This window comes from Dermatophagoides pteronyssinus, unplaced genomic scaffold (genome assembly GCF_027571235.1).
Source record: "Dermatophagoides pteronyssinus isolate colony J.1.1.1.1 unplaced genomic scaffold, Derpt_VIB-CSIC_2022.12 sq0014, whole genome shotgun sequence".
In the NCBI taxonomy this organism is placed as follows: Eukaryota; Metazoa; Arthropoda; class Arachnida; order Sarcoptiformes; family Pyroglyphidae; genus Dermatophagoides; species Dermatophagoides pteronyssinus.
The window spans coordinates 97,226-118,111 of NW_027461538.1; the positions used below are offsets into that span (position 1 = coordinate 97,226).

The following is a 20,886-nucleotide window of genomic DNA, read 5'->3' on the forward strand; positions in this document are numbered from 1 at the left end:
CCATAATGAACATTTGGGTTCATCGAGCTAAACTTTTCTCGATGATAATGATGATGATGATGATGAGAAACAATAAATGTTTTTTGTTTTTTCAATTTGAATCTTGATATTTTCTGTTTGTTATTTTACCTATGTTTGTTTGTTTGTTCCAACAACAACAATAAAAAGATTCATTCGATCCATTTATTGTTTTTTTTTGATGATTGGGCGTTCATTCATTATATGTATTGAGGTCATAGACCCGAATAAATTGTTAATGGAAATCTGAAATATTTCTTCTGTTTTTTTCCAATCATCATCATCATCATTATTGTAATTTTATACATTAAGTATGTGTGTGTGTGTGTAATAATATCCGGATATGGTCCGCGGTTATTAACACCGGCAGGCATATCAGTATAATATCGGTGTGTGTGTGTGTATACAATTATCATAAAATCCAGAAAAAACAAACAAAACAAAACATACAGTAGTAGAAATAGGCTTTGAAATCATTTTATTTTTTTCGATCTTTTCGATTCGATTTTTCTCAATTATCAAATGATCATTATCAATTGATCCATTCAAAATTAATGTTAATCATTTTCATTATTTAGGTTCATTATTTAAATTTTTTTTTTTTGGGTACTCTAAATTTTGAATGTCATTGACATTATCGGTTTTTATCATCAAATATGGTTACCAAAACCAGCGCCCATCATTCAAGAAAAGTCTTACAAGGAAAAAATTTGTTTTTTTTTCTTATTCATTTTTGAAATACAGGCCATTTTTTCATTCATTCATTCATTCATTCCATATCTTGTCAAACAAAAAAAAAAGATGAAAAAAAAATTGCCACATAGTTTCCAAATCTAAATAAATAAATAAAAATGACAATTGAACTCTTTTTTTTTCTTAAATCGGGTCGACACCTTGGAGTCATTAATGACTTTTTTCTTCTTCTGTTACTCAAGTAACAAATAAACAACAAAAAAAAGATCAATAAAATTGGCTTAAATGGCGAAAAAAAGAATGTTTGTTGTCGACAAGTCGACAAGTTCATTCATTTCGACAATATAAATCCCATAAAATATGATTAAATTGATAAATTTTTTTTTGTTGTTGTTGCAAATCATCCATTGTCCAGTTTGATATTCATAAATTGACATGACATTATTATTATTATTATGGTGTGTGTTTCAGTCTGAAATTTCATCTTATTGTCGTTGATGATGATGATGATGATGATATGGATTTCGACACGCAATCACCATCATCATATCAAATGAACAACATTTCCCAATTGTTATCTTTATTCTTGTGATTGTCATAAATAAATCACTATGGAAATGGTAATATAATATGGATTTTTTTCTTTCTTTGTTTCATTGTTTCATTCGAAAGAATTATTTATGTGAATCATCGTTGTAATGGTGATTTCGAACAACGCCTTTGATCTCTTCTTCTTGTCTTCCGTTGACATTCGATAGATTTTTTTTTTTGTCGGGAATTTATTCATGATGATTGCAATGTGATTGAGAGAAAATTTTCACTGAAAGAATTTGTTTGAATAAAATAAAAAATTTCAAACATAAATTAATAATGAATATTTTTGTTTTTTATTTTCCTTATTATTCAACATTCATTACTTTTATTGTGAATCTTTGAAAAACCTTGCTTTATGATTTAGCAAAGAAGAAGAAAAAAAGAAAAAGAAAATTCATTCTATTCGACCATTTTCAAGGCAATACAGAATAATGAAATTAAAAAAAAAGACATGTCAGAAAGATTTCCTCATCCTATTTTGTTTGTTTGTCCATCATCAACTTAATGATTTTGTTGTTGTTGTTGTTGTGGTGGTGGTGGTTGTAACCATAGCTACGCCAAAAATCATTTACAAAATGTCCTTGACAACTGCTTAACAATGAACGATGTTTTTTCTTTCATGAAAGAAAGAAAAAGAAAATCTGTAATTTCTTTATCCACCTTTCTCATCATCATTATCATCACATCACTGAACTATTCGAATAAGAACAACAAAACAAGTGTGGGAACCACCGTAAACAAAAATACACAAGCGAACACACACACGTAATGCAGATGCTAAAATTAAATCCACATTATCAAGACCTGTGTAGATCTTATAAGAACAGAAAATAAATTTTTAGATTATTTGAATTTTCGAAAAAAAACGTTTGAAAATAAAATCACTAGATGGAAATGATGTTTATTCCCAATATTTTTTTTAAAAATAAATTTAAAATCTCCTTTACTTGATCCAGTGTTTCAAAAAAAAAAGTTTGATTCCCTTGAGTATTTTGAATAATAAGGATGGGAAATTTTTTGGGATTTTTGTTTGTTTGTTTGTTTTTGGTTAAAGGTTATGAAAAATTTGCATTATATATGGATTTACATTGATGACAAAATAATAAAGAACTTGATAAAAGTGAAAAATTTGAGCATTTGTAAATGAAAAATTTGTAAAATTGTAGGTTTTGAAAATGTAAATAAAAAAAAAATTAAATTTGATTTGGTTCAGCCGAAATTATTGGCTGATTATTTGTTGTTGCAATATCAACCGATGTCATTTGTGGTTTGATTGATTCAATCATTGGTTCGGGTGCAATTACTTCAGCTATTTCCATTGGTTTAGCTACAATTGTATTTTCAGATTGTTCTGGTACAACAATTGGTGCTACTGATGGTTCTTGTGGAATAATAACAACTGGTTTTGGTTCGACTACGATTGGTGTTTCCTGAATTAAAGGAATTTCTGGTATTGGTTTAACATCAGTGATAACTGGTTCAACAATTGGTGGACTAATATTTGGTTCTGATTCAGAAACAACAATTGTTGGTACATTTTGAACTGGTGCATCACTGGCTTTTTCAGCGATTACCGGCTGTGATTCAACAGGAGTTTCAGCTGAAATTGATGCCACTGGCATTGGATTTTCAACATTTTCTGGTCGGATTGGTTGAGATTCGACTGGTGTTTCAACTGGTACCGATGGAACTGGAATCGGTTGTGATTCAACAGATATTTCATTTTGAACTGAGGAAACTGGAATAGGATTTTCAACTTTTTCTGAAATTACTGGCTGAGATTCGATTGATTTTTCTACCGGAACAGAAGATTCAATTTTTTCCGATACTGGACTTTCGACCATATCCGATGCAGCTGGTTGTGATTCGATTGATCGTTCAGAAGTAATCGTTACTGGGCTTTCCATTTTATCAGCTTCGACTGATGGTTGAACTTCAACGGATTTTTCCACTGGTGATGGTACTGTTTCAACTTTATCCGCAATAATTGGTTGTGATTCGATTGATGATACTACTGGTACTGATTCGACAGGTATTGGAACTGATTCAACTTTTTCGGCAATTACTGGCTGAACTGATTCAACTGGTGATGGAACATCGATTTCTTTTAAACTTCTTGATTCAATTACTTTTTCTGGGACTGGTTGTGCAATTTTTTCACTAACAATTTCTACCGGTGCTGATTCAACTTTTGGTTGATTTTCTACCGAAACTGGTTCTTGAACTGGAACAGATTTTGTTTCCTCTACTGGTTCAGCTGGTTTGACGATTTCTGGAACAATCGGTTGTACTGGAACTGATTGAACTTTTTCAACTTTTGGTACAATTTCTTCAGCAATAACCGAAGATGGTTGTTCAACTGGTTTTTCGGGCATTGCAACTTCAGCTTTCATTGATGAATCGACTGATGTTTCAGCGATTTTATCCACTTGAACAGGATCAGCAACAATATTACTTGCTAAAACAGGAACAATTGGAATGATGGCTGATGCATCTGAAACTTTAGGAACATTTTCGACTGGTGGTACAATTTCGACTTTTTTTGCTTCAACTGATGAATCATTTGGAATGATAACATCACTTCTTTGTTCAAGTGTAACAATAGGTTTTCCTTCTTTGATTTCAATCGATGTTGATCCAGTCATTAAACTATCTTTTGGTTCAGAAACTTTATCCACAGTATTTGGTTCAGCAATTGGTGCGGCTAAATTTTGGACAAACAAACAAACAAACAAAAAAATCAGTTAGATCTTGATGTCATCTTGATGATCAGCGTTTTTTGTTTACATACCCGAAGAAAGGCCAATCATAAGAACAGCACAGAAACAATATACAAACTTCATTGTTGTAATGGTCAATGACAGATGAATATGTAATCAGAATCAGATCAAATTGAAATCACTAACTAAAGACAAACTAAACAAACAAATTGTCAATGATAATGATACTGATGATTGAATGAATGATGTTTAATGAATATCAATTGGGATCAGCCAAATTGTGATATAAAGAGTTGGCAAAAATGAATCGCTATTTATATACGAATACCAATGATGATGTTGATGATGTTTCGATGATGTTTCGAATCACACACACAAGAGAATCGACAGCTTTGATGATCTAATCTGGTCTGGTTTTTATTTTTTATTTATTTTTTTGTTTCGTTTTCTTGTCCTCTCAGTCGATGTTCATCATCATCATGGCCTTGGTAGTAGTGGGTAGAGATAATAAGTAAGTAGATTCTGATCATCTTAAAAAAATTTTCTTTTTTTTTAAAAAAAAAGGAGGAGTTTAACAACAAGAACATGGCATCTTTGATGATGATGATGATGATGGAGAACATCATCATCATCATTTGGTTTGTACTTGATTTTTTAAAAATGGCAAATTTCTAGTCCCCAAATACCTAAATTTAAAGAAAAAAACAGAAATCGAATGTTCATGTTTGGAAAATAATTGCAATCAATCAATCATTTGCGATTTATCTTTGATTTTTTGGTTTTGTTTATTGATGATTTCCATTTAAAACGTCATTTATCGTTGACATTGATCGAATTGACAAATGATGGAATGAATAATGTTGAAATCCGGTCCCATTTCATTTTCCAAACAGATTTATGTTATCTACTATATGGACTGATAATAATGATGATGATAATGTTCTTGATCTTTGATCTTTTTTTTGTTTTTGTTTTTCGGTATCAGTGAATTTCATTCATGTCAATATTTTTAGAAATAATAATAATAATTTTTTTTCTTTGTAAACAAACCTTGGCCATTGAATTTATAAATAGTAAATTTTTTTGTTTTGTTTATATTTTTTTCGTGCTATCAATTTAGAAGATATTGAAATCGAATGTTATCCATATAACTGATATTGTTTGATCGATGATCATGAAAACAACAACGAATCATAGATATGATTTGAGAAATTTCTTTGCTATTTAGATTGTTGTCTTGGGCCAATTTATTATGGAAGATATTTTTTTCTTTTCTTTTTAAAAAGAAAAAAATCTCAGGGTATTAGGGTCGTTGTCATTATAATGGATAATAATCTTGAAGCCAAGCATGAACAAACAAACAAACGAAAAAAAACCTGAATGACCACATCAATGGACTTGAATGTGATTATTATCATCATTATTATCTAACATTCTGGAAGCATCCATAGCAAAGAAAAAATATTGCTAGGTGCATCACGTACAGTTTGAAATTACACTGTATGGTGTATGGTCGATATTCAGAATTTTGGACATCACAACATGCACTATCGGCATGTGCAAAAGTTCATTTCATTTTGAATTTTTCAAAAAAAAAATTCAACCAAAAAACAACAACAACAAAAAAAAGGTGAAAAAAATCTTTCACGATATTTTGTGGTGTTGTTATGCTGTGTTATCTCTATCTTGGTCTGAGGACATTGGCTGTTGATTTTTTTTTTCGTTTTTTGCTTTTCTCCCGATAAAAATGATGGCCAATGGTTTATTCTGCCAACTTGGTGAAAAAAAACACTTTACCTTTGATTACAACTAAAAGATTAGGTTCTGGATTTATCCGGAACAAGTTTACCTGTCTGTCATCATCATCAACGACAACAACAACAAAAAGCGAACAGAAAAGATTAGACTAACATTTCCGATGTTAAAAATTTTACAACTGAACTGTTGTTTGTCATCCTGATAAAAGCTAGTTCCGTAATGTTTTTTTTTTCTTTTCGTTCACTGTAACCTGTTTGTGGTTTATTGACCACATTTTTTATTTTTTTTTTCGCAGAAAAAAATTTTCGGTTGAAATTTTTTTTCTCATTAATGATGCCAATGACATTTGGACATTCCATTCCATTCCACACACACACACATTTGCTATTCTATGATTATATTCGATTCGGAAATTACATTCAAAATTTCGTTTCAAATAAATCATATATCGGATATAATATTGATCCAACAAAAAAAAACTGAAAATATCCAGCTGAAAACAAACCGAAAATGAAAGGAAAACTTGGTAAAATCATAAATTTAGACCTAAAAATGTGATAAGTGGCCAATATTTGCCAAAAAAAGGATCGTTTACTTATCGAAAACAATATTTTTTTTCTGTAAAACAAACAAAAATCCAAATGCAAACACCGATAAAAATAACATGAGTCTGGTTTGTTTTATTTTTATTCCTGGTGCTCAAATGTGTGCCTTTGGTGTGTGTATGTGCCTGTTTTGTTTTGTTTATTCAATCCAACAATATTTTTTCGATCAAAATTCTTTCAATTCTATTTTGCTCAAATTCGGTTCGCTTGAAATCGAAGTGAAACGCATGCACGAATTTTCTTTCTGAACACTTGAGTTTCCAGGCCGATTTTATTTATTTATTATTTTTTTTGAAACAATTTTACGAACAGTTTCTTGATTTTATTATCATTATTATGTATCATATGATGATCGTTCGATCACATATTTCTTTGACAAAAAAAACAAAAACATTTTTTTTTTGCAAAACCCCATCACTAAATTGACAATCGTTTCATTTTTGTTATCATTCTAAAAATGGCAACAAACATTGACATAAGATAGAATTGACATTATCAAAAAAAGAAAAATTAATTTTAACATTATCAACCACGAAAACGAAAAAAAATGTTAGATAAAAATAATGAAGAAGAAGAAGAGCATCAACCTTTGTTCAAAAACCTTGATAATAATAGTGACCATATTGGAAATCTGAATAAAAATCTAAATAAATCATTCTGTTGTGGTCATTTCAATCGCTATAATCATCATCATTCATCGTTATGGTGGCGGTGGTGGCGACGGTGGAAAAATCTTTTCAACATTCGTTCAATGCCGGCAATTCCAATGCGTCGTTTGATAATCAAAACAATACGGGTTTGTTTGTTTCCAATCATTCCATAAAAATGTTAATTTAATTTCTGTTTTCTTTTGTAGTTTTTATTTTTGGTCATTTTGATGGTCACTGTTATTATTAATATTCTATTCATTATTGAAACTCGTAATCGTCTTCAACAACAACAACAGCAACAATCATTGCCAAATATTGATGGTAAAACCTTGAATATTAAGAATTAATTTTGTTTAATATTTTTTCCTCTGTTCCTTAAAGATGGTCATTTCATTAATTCATTGTATGATAATCATTCAAATGATTTCAATAACAACAACAACAACAATAATCAACAAATAATCAAATTGGATATTATATCTAGTCAAAATCGTGCTATGGTTACAGTCGATGGAACTATTGTAAGTTGTTGTTTTTTTTGTTATTTCCGATTCGGAATTATAAAAAAATTTAAAATTCAAGATTTTAGATGATTCTGAAGATGGAAAAAATCGTGGAATACATATACTTGTTTTGAATCAAATGACCGGATCAATAATGGCTAGACGTCATTTTGATACATATTCAACACATGAAGATGAAGCAATGTCATTATTTATTAGTATGGTATCCGATGGTAGAATACTTATATTTGCTATTAAAGATGAGGGTAGTTTTCAATTGAAAAAAACTGCACGTGATTTTCTAACTAGATTAGGATCAAAACGTGCACAAGATATTGGTTGGCGTGATATGTGGACAATGGTCATTCAAAAACGTTTATTAACACGGCAACATTCAAATACTGATCCTTTATTAGGTGAATCATATTCAAAATGTATTGATTTTAATTCATGGGCACAACCAGCTATACTTCATGTTGATTTAGAACTATATACATCCGAAATAAATGATGATTGTAAATGGACAACAACAACACCATCAACATTGTTTAATAAATTATTAAGAAATTTTTTACCATCATCAATATCAACTGAATCGAATATGATTGATGAAGTAAAAAGTATATCATCAAATTTTGTTTTTCTTACCGATGATAATGAAACAAAAGAACGACGAAAACATTTTTGTTCACGTATTGAAGGTTATGGTTCGGTTTGTAGTTGTAATGATCCATTACCATTACGTTTTGTTTCCAATTATGATCCGATGGCCAAAATATCACAAGTTCCAATAGCTATTATTGCTTCGAATCGTCCACATTATCTTTATCGAATGTTACGAACATTATTGCTGACGCCTGGCTGTAATCCATCAATGATAACAATTTTTATCGATGGTTATTATGAAGAACCGTTAGAAGTAGCAAAATTATTCGGCCTTCGTGGTATTCAACATACACCAATTGGCCGAGGCAATTCAAGAATTACACAACATTATAAAGCTAGTCTAACGGCTACATTCAATCTTTATCCAGATGCACAATATGCTATTATTTTGGAAGAAGATTTGGATGTTTCACCGGATTTTTTTGGATATTTTGCACAAACAATGCATCTACTTGATCAAGATGATACATTATTCTGTATTTCAGCTTGGAATGATCAAGCATATGAACATACATCAAGTGATACAAGTTTACTTTATCGTGTTGAAACAATGCCCGGTTTAGGTTGGATGTTAACACGTAAATTATATAAAAATGAATTAGAATCTAAATGGCCTACACCGGATAAATCATGGGATTGGGATATGTGGATGAGATTATCCGATATACGACGTGGTCGTGAATGTATTGTACCTGATGTATCACGTACATATCATTTTGGTTCATCTGGTTTAAATATGAATTCATATTTTCAGGATATGTATTTTAAAAAACATGCATTCAATACAAATCCAAGTGTTTTGTTGAAAAATGTTGATCTGTAAGTTTTTTTTTGAAAAAAACAAACAAATTTGATTGATTCGTACATTAACTCATTTTACTTTTTTTTTAAAAAATCTATAGATTGAAAAGAGAAAACTATGAACGTCTAATCAATCGATTGATTCGTATGGCTGTAATTATTGATCATCGAAAAGGTCCTTGTGACTCGAATTTTCTTAAAACAACAACAACAACAACCATCAATGTAGCGAAAAATCTTACCCAAAATCAATCATCATCACCAACATTACAGTCAATGATGATGGATACGACAAATATCTATCTGATATTTATTCGTATGACAAATGTTAATGATTATAATACATGGCTTCAAATGGCAAAATGTTTACATATATGGGATCTAGATGCTCGTGGCTATCATAATGGAATGTGGCGTTTACATTATTATCATTCACATTTGATTATAATAGGTGTGCCTTATTCACCTTATAGCGTTTTTAAACCACCACATATTGTGCCTTTATCATTATTGTCCAAATCATCATCATCATCATCATTATCGCCAATACGAACAAAATAAAATCAAATAATTGATCCGATTGAAACAATTCTTACATTTTAATTGATTTATTTTTTTCCTATTGGATGCTATTTCTATACATGAATCATTCAGAGAGAGAGAAAAAAATGCCGACAAATAATCAAATGATTCAAGAAATAGAAACAAATTTCTTTATTTTATAAATCATTATCATTATTCAATGCCAATGTCTCTGTGATAGTTAATCATTTTTTTTGTTGTTGCTGTTATTTTTCACATACACTTTTTTCTCTCTTTATTATCATCTTTTTTTCTCTCTTTATTATCATCTTTTTTTTCTGTCCTGTTGTGCATTTTTTTTCAATCAAATAAATGTTGTTTCCAACGATGATGAATGAATCATCATCATTGTGTGAATTTGAATCAAATTTATTCCTGGAAATGGATTCAAAATGGAAATTGCAAATGAAAAAAAAAACTAAAAAGAAAATAGATTAATTTTTTGTTTTTGTTTTTCGCCTCGATTGATGACTATTCGATAAATCCATCCATCCATCAATCAATTATGGATGACAAGAAGTAAAAGAAACAAAATCAAATAAGGATAGAAAATTTTTAAAAAAACAAACAAACATTTTTTATCCATATTGATTTAGCAAAAAGATTCATTCAGATTCAAAAAAAAAAAAATTATTCCAATCGAAAAAATTAATGGATCAAAGTTTACGTAAATAAGTTTTTTTTTGTTTGTATAAATAAATAAACTTATTACTGAAGAAAGAAATAACGAAATAAATAAAAAAAGAAACCACGTGATTTTATTTACGAAGAAAAATTAATATCTTTATTTGAAAAGAAAAAAAATTTCAAGGACTTTCAACTACCCAACACAATGTGAATTGCCAACAACAATAAACAAAACAAGGATTTATATGACGCACAAATAATATTATCGTCATCAATTTTTTCAAAAAAAAAAGAAGAATTCAAATATATTGATGCTATTTTTAGGTTTTTTTTTCTTAAAATGATCATCATTATCATTATTATCATAAATTTATAAAAATATCCAGTTTTTAAATTTCCAAGTTTAGATCCAGATTATGATGATGATAATGATAATGAAATGATGTGAATTTAGCATCCTGTGCATTCAGAAATGTAATTCAAATGAATTTTTTTTCTTTCTTTCTTCGTGAATCAATGAAGTTTGTGAATACACACACACACACACCTCATATCGTAAAGTATCGATTCAAGCCATTCGTGTATATGAACAACAAGTGGTCGTTCTTGAAGCCAATCTTTTTTTCTTTTCTTTCCTGTTTCGCCATCATTGAATTTTCGTTTCTTTTTCTTTTCACTTTTCACTTTTAACCATTTTGCGCTATTCACATGTTCGACGATCCAACCCATTTATTTGATTGACAATGGATACAACAACCGTATGAAATTTTGATGGCCAATAATTTCAGTTTCAGTCGAAAAAAAGAGAAAAAGAATCGTATTTCGGATATGAATAACTTACTGGCATTACTGACGGTTGTTTGCCATTATAACTTTGAAAATGAATTTTATTCTCTTTCTGAATCGTTTTTTTTTGTTGTTTTTGTTGATTATATCGTGAGAACTTCAAAAAAAAACACGCGTGTATACTATTCGAAGCTAAGCTTTTTTATTTCCATTGATTTTTGCTGGTGTGTGTAGTCGAAAATCGAAAGGATTATTATTGTTTTTGGTTAGTTTTTTTTCTATGGTGTATGGTTAAAAAGGAAAAAATAAAATGTCTAAAATAAGCCATTGAAAGAGAGAGAGAGAGAAAGAAAGAAATTACTTTTCCTTATTGTTACATACATACATACATATTAAAATCGTAACCAAACCGCCTCCACCATAATCATCAATATAGACAATGAAATTTTCAAATATTAACAACACAATGTCATCATCATCATCATCATCATCATCATCATCATCAACGACAAACGATAAAACCAACACGGTTCGTTCATCGTCTAATCATCATCGACATCATATTGGCCAACATTATCGTCAACATTCAAACCTAAATCATAATCATAATCATAATCATTATGGCCATCGATGGTTAAGACATCATCACCATCGTAATCATCATCATCATTATCGTAGAATATCACCATTAACAATGATGATTCCACCATATGTTATAATTAAAATTTGTGATCATCATTATAAAGGTATTTTCAATGTGATTTTTTCATTTGGACATTCTGACTAATAATCTTTTTGCAATCTATTACATACACAGTACCAAGCAATATTCTATGTCAATCAAGCCAATTTTTCAATGCACTAATACATTTTCATAATGATATTGATGATTCGAATGAAAATCAACAACAATCAACAACTTCCACATCATCATCATCATCATCATCTCCCACAATCGATTTGAATGAAATTGAAATAATTGAAAATGAAAAACAAGATGTTTTCCGTAAAATAATGAATCGTTTTTTAGCTATTGTTGCTGTTGATGATCCAATTGAACAACAACAACCACAACAAGATAATAATTATAACCAACAACAACAACAACAAAATCAAGATTCATTAGATTTTCTTTTCGATTGTATACTTGTTTGTAGTAAATATTTCTTTGATTATCTTGAACGGATATATTCGGATGAATTTGTACAAAAATTACGTAATATAACATCCGAATTGGCTGTTACCGATGTTATTGTTCCAAATGATGATAAACATTCAAATGATAATGATTGTTGGCTATCAATGTTAGAAATTTATCGTCTTGCACAAGTATATAATCTTGAATATTTATCCGAAGAAATTCTTGAATTAATTCGTGAAAAACGTTCATATTTTTTACGTCGTTTACGAAATACTTATTATTTTTGGTGATAAGAATTTTTTTGTTTTGTTTTTTGAATTCATTCATTTTCGACAGAAAAAAAAATTCTGTGATTCTGTTCATTTGTGAGATTTTATAATAATTATAATAAATATTTTTTTTTAAAGAAAAACATTTGAAAATGATAATGGATTATCATTCATCAAAAACAATCAATTTTTTTTGCATTTTAAAACATCAATATTATTGAACGATAATGGGGAAAAAAGTTTGATTACCAAAAAAAAAAAAAAATAAATAAATATAGGCCTTGGATTTAGAAATCTTTTCCTCTTCTTTTTTTTTGTAAAAATGATAATCATAATCAATGAACCGAGAATAGTTAATGAAATTTTTATTGAAATAGACAAAAACCCGAGTTATTGAGAAAGACAAAAAAAAGAGAAAAAAGAAATTTTCCCGTCACAACAATGAACAAAAGTCATCATTAATGAATTAATGAAATTATTTCAGTCATTAATAATCATTCCATTTGAACAAAATTATTGGGAATAAAAAACATTATATGCCAAAATGGAATGATTGGAGCATAAAAAAACTTATATTTGGATAAATCAAAAAAATGATTTGGATTAAATTTTGATTAAAAATTGTTTAATCTCATCGGTTGTAAGCCATGGTCGTAAATCTTGCCATGTTTGTTGCCAAAGTTGTTTTTGTATTGATAAATCATATGACAATTGACTGGATTTTTTTTGTTGACAATCTTCAAAATATTCACCACTAATTGTTTCAATTTTTTTCGATAATGTTGTAAATAATATTGTTTCAGCACCTTCAGCAGCCGACTAAAAAAAGGAAAAGTGAAAAATTTTTCTAAAATAAAAATTTCCAAAATATTTACCCGAAATAATGGTGATTCTCGAATGAAACCAATGTAACGAATAAAATTGAATGCATTCATCAAACCGGTACGACACATTCCCGGATGAAGACAATTTATAGTTACTTTTGGACAATTTATCGATGATGATGAATAAAGCCATCGATTAAATTGATAAGTAAACATTATTTGACATAATTTTGATTGACAATATGAATGATAAGTGGAAAATAATTTCATTGAATTTAGATCATGAAGTCTAAGGCCAAAACTAGCATGATGTGCACCCGATGAAACGATAATAATTCTACCTGGTTGATCATTCATTGATAATAATGTTAACAATTTTGTAATCAATAAACAATGTCCATAATAATTGATAGCCATATGTTGTTCAAAATGATCCGATGATATATTGAATGGTACAAACATTACACCACCATTACATATCTAATAAGCGATAAATTAATGGAAAAAAATTAAAATCCAATTTTCAATTTGTAATATTTACCAAATAATCAATTTTTAAAAATTTCATTTTAATTTGTTTGGCAAATTTTATAACCGAATTCATTGATGATAAATCCAAAGGAAGTACAGTAATCTTATTGTCAGCATTATCAATCGATAATGGATCAATATTAGCTAATAATTTTCTTTTGGTTTGTTCAATCATTTCATCATTTGCATCATCTTTCAGCGTTGAAGTTCCCGTAATAATGTGACAATTTTTTTCGACTAAATATCGACATACTTCAAGACCAATACCACGTGTACCACCAGTTATCACACAAACTTTTCCCGATAAATCAATACCATTAAATTCTTTACTGTAATCAAGTTTTTTAAAACCTAATTTAAAATATTATAATTCAAAAAAAAAATTGTAAGTAAATTTTAAAACTTACCAAATATTTGTAAATTTCTTAAAAATTCTCTTATAGAATAATAAGGACCAACAGCATAGATTAATAGACCAGTCCATAATATGAATATAAATTTATTGATAAAAATTTGAAATTTTCTTAACCAAATTTGTTTAAATCCAGGTTCGGATATGGTCATTTGAGTCATTTTGTTACCGTTGAAGTATATTTTTTTCTTTTTCACCAGTTGATTGTCCGATGGCGATTTTGCAATGATCATTCTCATTCACATACTTCTTAGAAGAAAAAAAAATTTGAGCTCGAAATAAAAACATGTTAAAAAAAGAGTCATAGAGGCTAACATACTAACACGTTAACCTTGACTTGTTGAGTTTTCTACGACTTTACAAAAAAAAAAGAAATATCTAAAGAAAGTATCCAAGAAAACAAAAAATCTTGAACTTTTTTTTCTATTTCTATGGAAAAGAAATCTTCTTTTCAAAGAAAGCAAAAATAATCATCAGCAACAACAAAAAAAAGGTCTCTTTCGAAAACAAATTTTTTATTATTATCATTATTACGACTGAATTGGATTCGAAGAGAAGAAAAAAAAGAGATTTTATTGTTCAAATAATGAATGATAATTAGATTTGAACCAAAAAAAAGAAACAGCAAATTATCTCAATCCAATCCGATATCGTCGAATCGTTATTCATCCATTAATCATTTGATTCGATAGTCGGAATTGTACTACGAAATTTTCGTATTAAACTTCTTAGATTATAATTTGGTGTTAATATTTGACTATCCAATACTTCATTGGTTAATGGACTTGTAACATTACCATCGGATATCCATTTTTGTATTGCTGTTCGTTCATATGAATGTCCATCTAATTTTTTTTTGTGAATGACAAAATCAACAAAAGGAAAAAAACAACGTCAAAACAACAACAATGTCAAAACAAAAGAAAAAAGCAATTTAAATAAAAAAAAAATATTTAAACCTGAAGCGACAACCGGATCATTCATTATTTCTTTGATTATCGGACAACAAAATTCACTTGGTTTTTGTATTCGTTCTTTTTCCGTTTCATCCGTATTCAGCCATAATGGATTTTTTAGAAATAAACTGCTACGTAGAATTTTGTTTCGATGACCTAAAGGTTCTGTTATGTTGTGAATAAATAAGAAATTAAAAAAAAATCATTGTCAAATCGATTTATGATTGATCGAAAAAAAAACAAATACCGATTCTTAAATTTGTAAGTAAAGCATCATGTGTTAAATGAAGTAATTCAGGACCATCAATTTCATGTTTACGAAATATTTTCGTATAACGTTCTAAACCTAATGATGTAAGCCAATCACAAACATCATCCGAGTTCCATTCGGTTGGAAATTTTTTCTTAAATATATCATTTGTTGATGATAACGATGACGATTGATAACTTTTGTTCTGAATCTTTTTGTTCTGTTGATGATTATTCATATGAATTGATTCATTTGAATGTTGTTGTTGTTGCTGTTGTGGATTTATCGAAATTTTTATATTAAAATGTTTAGTTTTGATTTTATTTAAATGCCAAACAATAATTGTTTGATCATTTGAACCAGATGCTAATAATTTATTATCATCAGAAAATGCACAACTTGTTACATAACGTTTATGGCCATCTAAACGATGAATCATTTGACCAATTTTTGGATCCCAAACAATAACCATTTTATCACCACCACTAATATATCAAATGAAAATAATAATCAAACATTTAATGAATTGAACATTTTCAAAATAATAAATGAATAATTTACGCAGATGCTAATAGCGAACCATCCATTGAAAATTTACAACAATTAACATTAGCATCATGACCAATTAATTTATGTGATAAACGTATTGAACAATTTAGACCACCACTTATATGCCATAATTTTACTAAATCATCATTACCACATGTTGCTAATAGATAAAAACTTTGTAATGGACCATCAGCAACTTGAATCAAATTTGAAAAATGTTCATTCATTCATTCATTCATTCATTCATTTATTCATTGATTGATTGTTTCACTTACCATTCACTTCATATTGTGAACTAAAATCACAACCTAATACACCAAGATCATGTGCAACTTCATATGTCATTAGATATGAAACATTACCATATTTTGTATCCCATAATTTTAAATCACCTGAACTTGAACATGAAATCATATAAGTACTATCAGGTGTAAATGAACATCCAGTTATTTTTGCATCATGTTTATATAATGTTCTAATGAAAATTTTATATGAAAAAAAATGTTTCTTTTTTTTAACAAAATCAAACAGAAATCATCACAACAAACACTTACTTTATACGTGTTCTTGTACTAATATCCCATACAACTAATGTTTCATCATCAGCACCCGATGCTAATAATGCTGATGATGGTGAAAAACAACAAACTCTAATTGCACTTCTTGATTCATGCATCATTTTTAATACTTGTTCACCATTCTAATCATTTTTAGTAATTGATTAATTAATAAAGTAATAAATGAATTGAATTAAGAATTAAAAATCTTACCTGACTATTCCATAGAATAATACAACCATCAGTTGATGCTGATGCAATAATCGTACCGAATGGTGAATATCGTACACAATTAACACCATATTCATGACCGATTAATGTTGATAGTTTTGGTTTATCAAAATATTGTTGATCATTTGTTTCCCATAAACGTATTGTACGATCATTCGAACAGCTAACCAATTTACGATGACCATTAAAATCAACCCAATTTACATCCGATTGATGACCAGTTAATATTTGATATAATATTTCTGTAGACATAATGTCTTTTTTTTCCTCCAAATTAAAGAATCGTTACATTCGAGTTATTATTGTCAAAGACAAAGAATTGTTCGTTTGTTTGTTTTCATTTGACAATCATCATTCATTTGAAAAAAAGGACAAAAAAATTATTACGAAACCCCCTTCTTTTCTTCATCTATATACTATATGTTCATCAATAAGTTATTTCAACGACAATAACAATCATAATCAAAGTACAATTTTATTCCAAGTTTTCTTATTTCTCCAAAAAAAAACTTTAGAATTTATGACAATAATCATGTCGCCAAGATACGGGCAACCTTCTGGTGGTTTTGTTCTTGGCAATATATGATGACTTAATATTTTCAAAACAATAACAACAATAATTTTTTTTTGTTTTTTGTTTTCTGTTCTTCCCATGATTTTTCGGTTTTGTTTTTTGAAACCAACCATAATCGATAATAATGATTGATTTTTTTTTTAAAAAAATTATTTTTCAAAAATATAAATCCTTTTCTAAGAAATTTATTTATTTATTTATTTGTTTGTTTGTTTTTGGATAAAATGGAAAATATTTTGAAAATTCTGAATTTTTGTTTTTATTTTCAAGTAAAAAAACAAAAAGTTTAAAGTTCTGCAAAAATTTTTTTCTATCCTGATATTTATGAATGGATCAAAAAAAAATTTAAGCTTTTGTCTGGCTGTCTGTCTGTCTGCTGATGTTGATGCTGTTTTTTCTTTTTTGATGTTGTTGTTGTTGTTGTTTGTTGTTGTTCTTTCGATTTCTTGCTCGTTTGGTGTTTTTTTTCATTGGTTTTTCCATCGTTTGATTAAATTTTTTTTCTTCTCATAATTAAAACAAATAAAATAATTTCATCAAGTAAATTGATTGAAACTTGTATCAAAAAAGAAAAGAATGGAACAGCCAAACAGGCCGATTATTGGTCTTCATACGACTTCAGAACCACCGCCACCACCACCATCAACATCATCATCAACTACAAATTCGGATATAAATTTATCATCATCATCATCGAATGGCAATAATGGACGAACACAAAGACGAATACAGATTCAAATACAGTAATTATTCTTAATTTTTTATAATTATCAATAATTATTGTGTAATATTTCTTCTTTCTTCATCAATTGATTAAGGCATACAACATCACGAATATTGGATTCGACAGATAATTCTCACATTTCGATTGATCATCATCATCATCATAATAATCATCCTACTATTATGCGTCGTCAATTGTTGCATGCTAATATTCCATCATTACAAAGAAATCGTATAGCAGAACGTGAACGTAATTTTTATAGGCAATATTATTTAAGGTGAATTTTTTTTCGTACGATAATTACATTTGAATTTCTAAATTTTTTTATTTTCAAATCAAAGATATCGAACAGGTTCATCATTATCTAATGATCCTGCACCAACAACAACAACAACAGCAGAATCGGCCTCAACACTAGCAACGTTAGCAGCCTCGGCATCTTCAACATCAACTGATACACGACCCATAGAATTTGAGGCAACAATTTATCGGCCAAATTTATCCAGGCGTTTTCCTTCACAACTGCTTGTATCACCATTTCAAATTACTTTTCCAACACCTTTACCAGCAACTGCATCAACATCTTCTGATAATAATAATGTTCATAATAATCAATTAAATCAGAATGTTTCGAATGCACCAGATGTTACGGTAACAACACCTCTTCCACCGCCACCACCACCAAATCAACCGGAAATATCAACAAACAACGGTGATATAGTTCGTACTGTTTTCGAAAGATTACACGGTACAGCTATTCAATTAAATCGTGATGGTCATTGGTTTAATCTACAAAATGGACTTACTAAACAAGAAATTAATCGTCATACTATTTCCTATGAATATAAACCGAAAAAACGTAAACGAATGAAAGTTATTGTCGAAAGTAATGGTTCAGGTGAATGTAGCCGAACTAGTAATAATAACCAACAAAATCAAGCTTGTGAAAGTGATGTTTGTTCAATATGTTTGGATCGTTTTTGTGTCAATATTATTGTCAGGTATGTTTGAAAAAAAATATGTTCATTTAAAGTGAAATGTTATAATTTGAAATCATTTTTTTGTTCATATTGATTAGACGATTACCTTGTCTTCATGTGTTTCATATAAAATGCATCGATAAATGGCTCAAACAGAATAAAAAATGTCCAATATGTCGAATATCGATTGCAATTGATTATGAAAAAATGTTTTCATCATTAAATTCAGGAATCAGTATTGAACAATGTTTAAATCAACAGGAATCATCAATTGGTTCAAATATTGCAAGCTTTTTACAAGAATTAACAGATTTACAGCAATTGGTATATGAAATACCTGCTAATAATGTAAATGGAATGACAAGATTATCATTATTTGGTAATTCTTCAAATCATTATAATCATATTGTTCAACAAACAACGGCTTCAACAAATAATAATAATAATAATAATAATAATAATAATAATGGAAATGATAATAACAATAACAACATTATCAATGATAATAATAATAACAATAATCGAAACATTTAAATCAATTAATTCGATGATTGATTGATTAAGTGATCGATTTTAATTCTAAGTCAAAAAAAAAAAAAAATATTGATCATCATCACCATCATGAATTGAGAAAGAAAAAACATCATCATCAACCCATATTGTGCCTTTTTTTTCATTCAAAAAAATAGTTTCTCATCAAAATGAATGATATAATGGAATTGAAATTTGAATGAAAAAAACAACGTCAAGAACCTCTCAATTCTTTATTTTTTTCCATAGGCCATATATCATTAAATGAAGCATGAACATTATCATCATCATCATCTTCATCATTGCAACTTGTCAAACAAACAATATTAAGATTGCAATTTTTTTTTTCTCTCTCTCTCTCTCTCTCTCTCTCTCTCTCTCTCTCTCTCTCTCTCTCTCTCTCTCTCTCTTTTATCTTATTATTATTATTATTATTATAACTAGCTTATTTCCAATTTTATTATTATTATTATGCATACATCACTTGATATATTATATTGCCTCTCTCTCCCTTGTTCACCTGGATTAACGCCAATAATGATTGAATTGTAGAAATATTCACAAGCAACCACAACAAACAAATCAATTCTTCAATTAATTATGTTTATATTAATTATCAATTATGTATCAATTTTAAACAAACAAACAAACAAAAAATATACAATACAACAAAACGGTAATAGATGATCTCCGGGTATATTATTTTTTTCAAATTTTTTTCTCTCGTTCTCTCATCTTCGATCTTTTCCAAATATCTTTTATTCTCATCTCTAATTGATTGATTGATGCTTTAATGATCAATAATTTTTGTCTAATTATGGTCTTTCTTTTTTTTAAACTATTCAAATTCTTTGTTTTTTTTCTTCTTCACCATTCATATTTGTGGTGAATATTTTCTTCTTTTTTTTAAATTGAAAATTGAAATTAAATGAATGAATGAAAAAAACTATTAAAAATCAATTCCATTTGATATAATGATGTTTGTTTTTTCTTCTTCCGTTGCATAATCATCATGATGATGATTTATAATGAATCTGATATGTGCATTCTCATTTCAAATTTAATCAATTATTTTTTTGTTGTTGTTGAAAAATTCAGTTTCAATTTGACATTAGTTTCCTTCTTATTTGTTGTTGTTTCAACGTCTTTCGCCCACCACCACTATTTGAATTAATTTCAATTTGTCATTTATTTGATTGAATTGCCATTCGTTCCAGGAAATCTACCGAAAAAGATCACATTGCTAAAAAAATCCTGATTCAACCAGATTTCAAATGCAGTATATATTTTTTTCTTGGGTGCATTGTGGTTGGCTGGCTGGTTGAGTACGTGTATTCGAATGAATGAATGAATA

The 20,886-nt window shown here is 28.6% G+C and overlaps 6 protein-coding genes across 6 annotated transcripts; 3 read left to right on the forward strand and 3 right to left on the reverse strand.

The window, feature by feature from the left end:
* Positions 1–2,231: 2,231 nt before the first annotated feature.
* On the reverse strand, positions 2,232–4,322 carry LOC113792534 (uncharacterized). Its single transcript, XM_027342436.2, has 2 exons — positions 4,097–4,322; positions 2,232–4,009 (listed from the first exon to the last, which is right to left on the reverse strand). Exons 1-2 carry the CDS (start codon positions 4,146–4,148, stop codon positions 2,499–2,501), a joined length of 1,563 nt encoding a protein of 520 aa, XP_027198237.2. The 5' UTR covers positions 4,149–4,322; the 3' UTR covers positions 2,232–2,498.
* A 1,829-nt stretch (positions 4,323–6,151) lies between these two features.
* LOC113792524 (protein O-linked-mannose beta-1,2-N-acetylglucosaminyltransferase 1-like) lies at positions 6,152–9,597 on the forward strand. Its single transcript, XM_027342424.2, has 5 exons — positions 6,152–7,184; positions 7,245–7,359; positions 7,420–7,559; positions 7,621–9,026; positions 9,110–9,597. The coding sequence occupies exons 1-5, from the start codon at positions 6,936–6,938 to the stop codon at positions 9,567–9,569; spliced, it is 2,370 nt and encodes a 789-aa protein (XP_027198225.2). The 5' UTR covers positions 6,152–6,935; the 3' UTR covers positions 9,570–9,597.
* Positions 9,598–10,572: 975 nt separating this feature from the next.
* LOC113792544 (uncharacterized) lies at positions 10,573–12,556 on the forward strand. The gene is made up of 2 exons (XM_027342447.2): positions 10,573–11,749; positions 11,821–12,556. The coding sequence occupies exons 1-2, from the start codon at positions 11,443–11,445 to the stop codon at positions 12,432–12,434; spliced, it is 921 nt and encodes a 306-aa protein (XP_027198248.2). The 5' UTR covers positions 10,573–11,442; the 3' UTR covers positions 12,435–12,556.
* Positions 12,557–12,761: 205 nt separating this feature from the next.
* LOC142645550 (polyprenol dehydrogenase-like) lies at positions 12,762–14,419 on the reverse strand. The gene is made up of 4 exons (XM_075822017.1): positions 14,176–14,419; positions 13,779–14,119; positions 13,289–13,717; positions 12,762–13,232 (listed from the first exon to the last, which is right to left on the reverse strand). Exons 1-4 carry the CDS (start codon positions 14,417–14,419, stop codon positions 13,017–13,019), a joined length of 1,230 nt encoding a protein of 409 aa, XP_075678132.1. The 3' UTR covers positions 12,762–13,016.
* A 300-nt stretch (positions 14,420–14,719) lies between these two features.
* LOC113793395 (WD repeat, SAM and U-box domain-containing protein 1-like) lies at positions 14,720–17,364 on the reverse strand. Its single transcript, XM_075822012.1, has 7 exons — positions 16,706–17,364; positions 16,490–16,635; positions 16,211–16,410; positions 15,948–16,131; positions 15,384–15,871; positions 15,140–15,301; positions 14,720–15,025 (listed from the first exon to the last, which is right to left on the reverse strand). Exons 1-7 carry the CDS (start codon positions 16,973–16,975, stop codon positions 14,853–14,855), a joined length of 1,623 nt encoding a protein of 540 aa, XP_075678127.1. The 5' UTR covers positions 16,976–17,364; the 3' UTR covers positions 14,720–14,852.
* Positions 17,365–17,690: 326 nt separating this feature from the next.
* LOC113792641 (uncharacterized) lies at positions 17,691–20,507 on the forward strand. Its single transcript, XM_027342553.2, has 4 exons — positions 17,691–18,040; positions 18,116–18,298; positions 18,363–19,022; positions 19,100–20,507. Exons 1-4 carry the CDS (start codon positions 17,874–17,876, stop codon positions 19,533–19,535), a joined length of 1,446 nt encoding a protein of 481 aa, XP_027198354.2. The 5' UTR covers positions 17,691–17,873; the 3' UTR covers positions 19,536–20,507.
* The last annotated feature ends 379 nt before the right edge of the window (positions 20,508–20,886 follow it).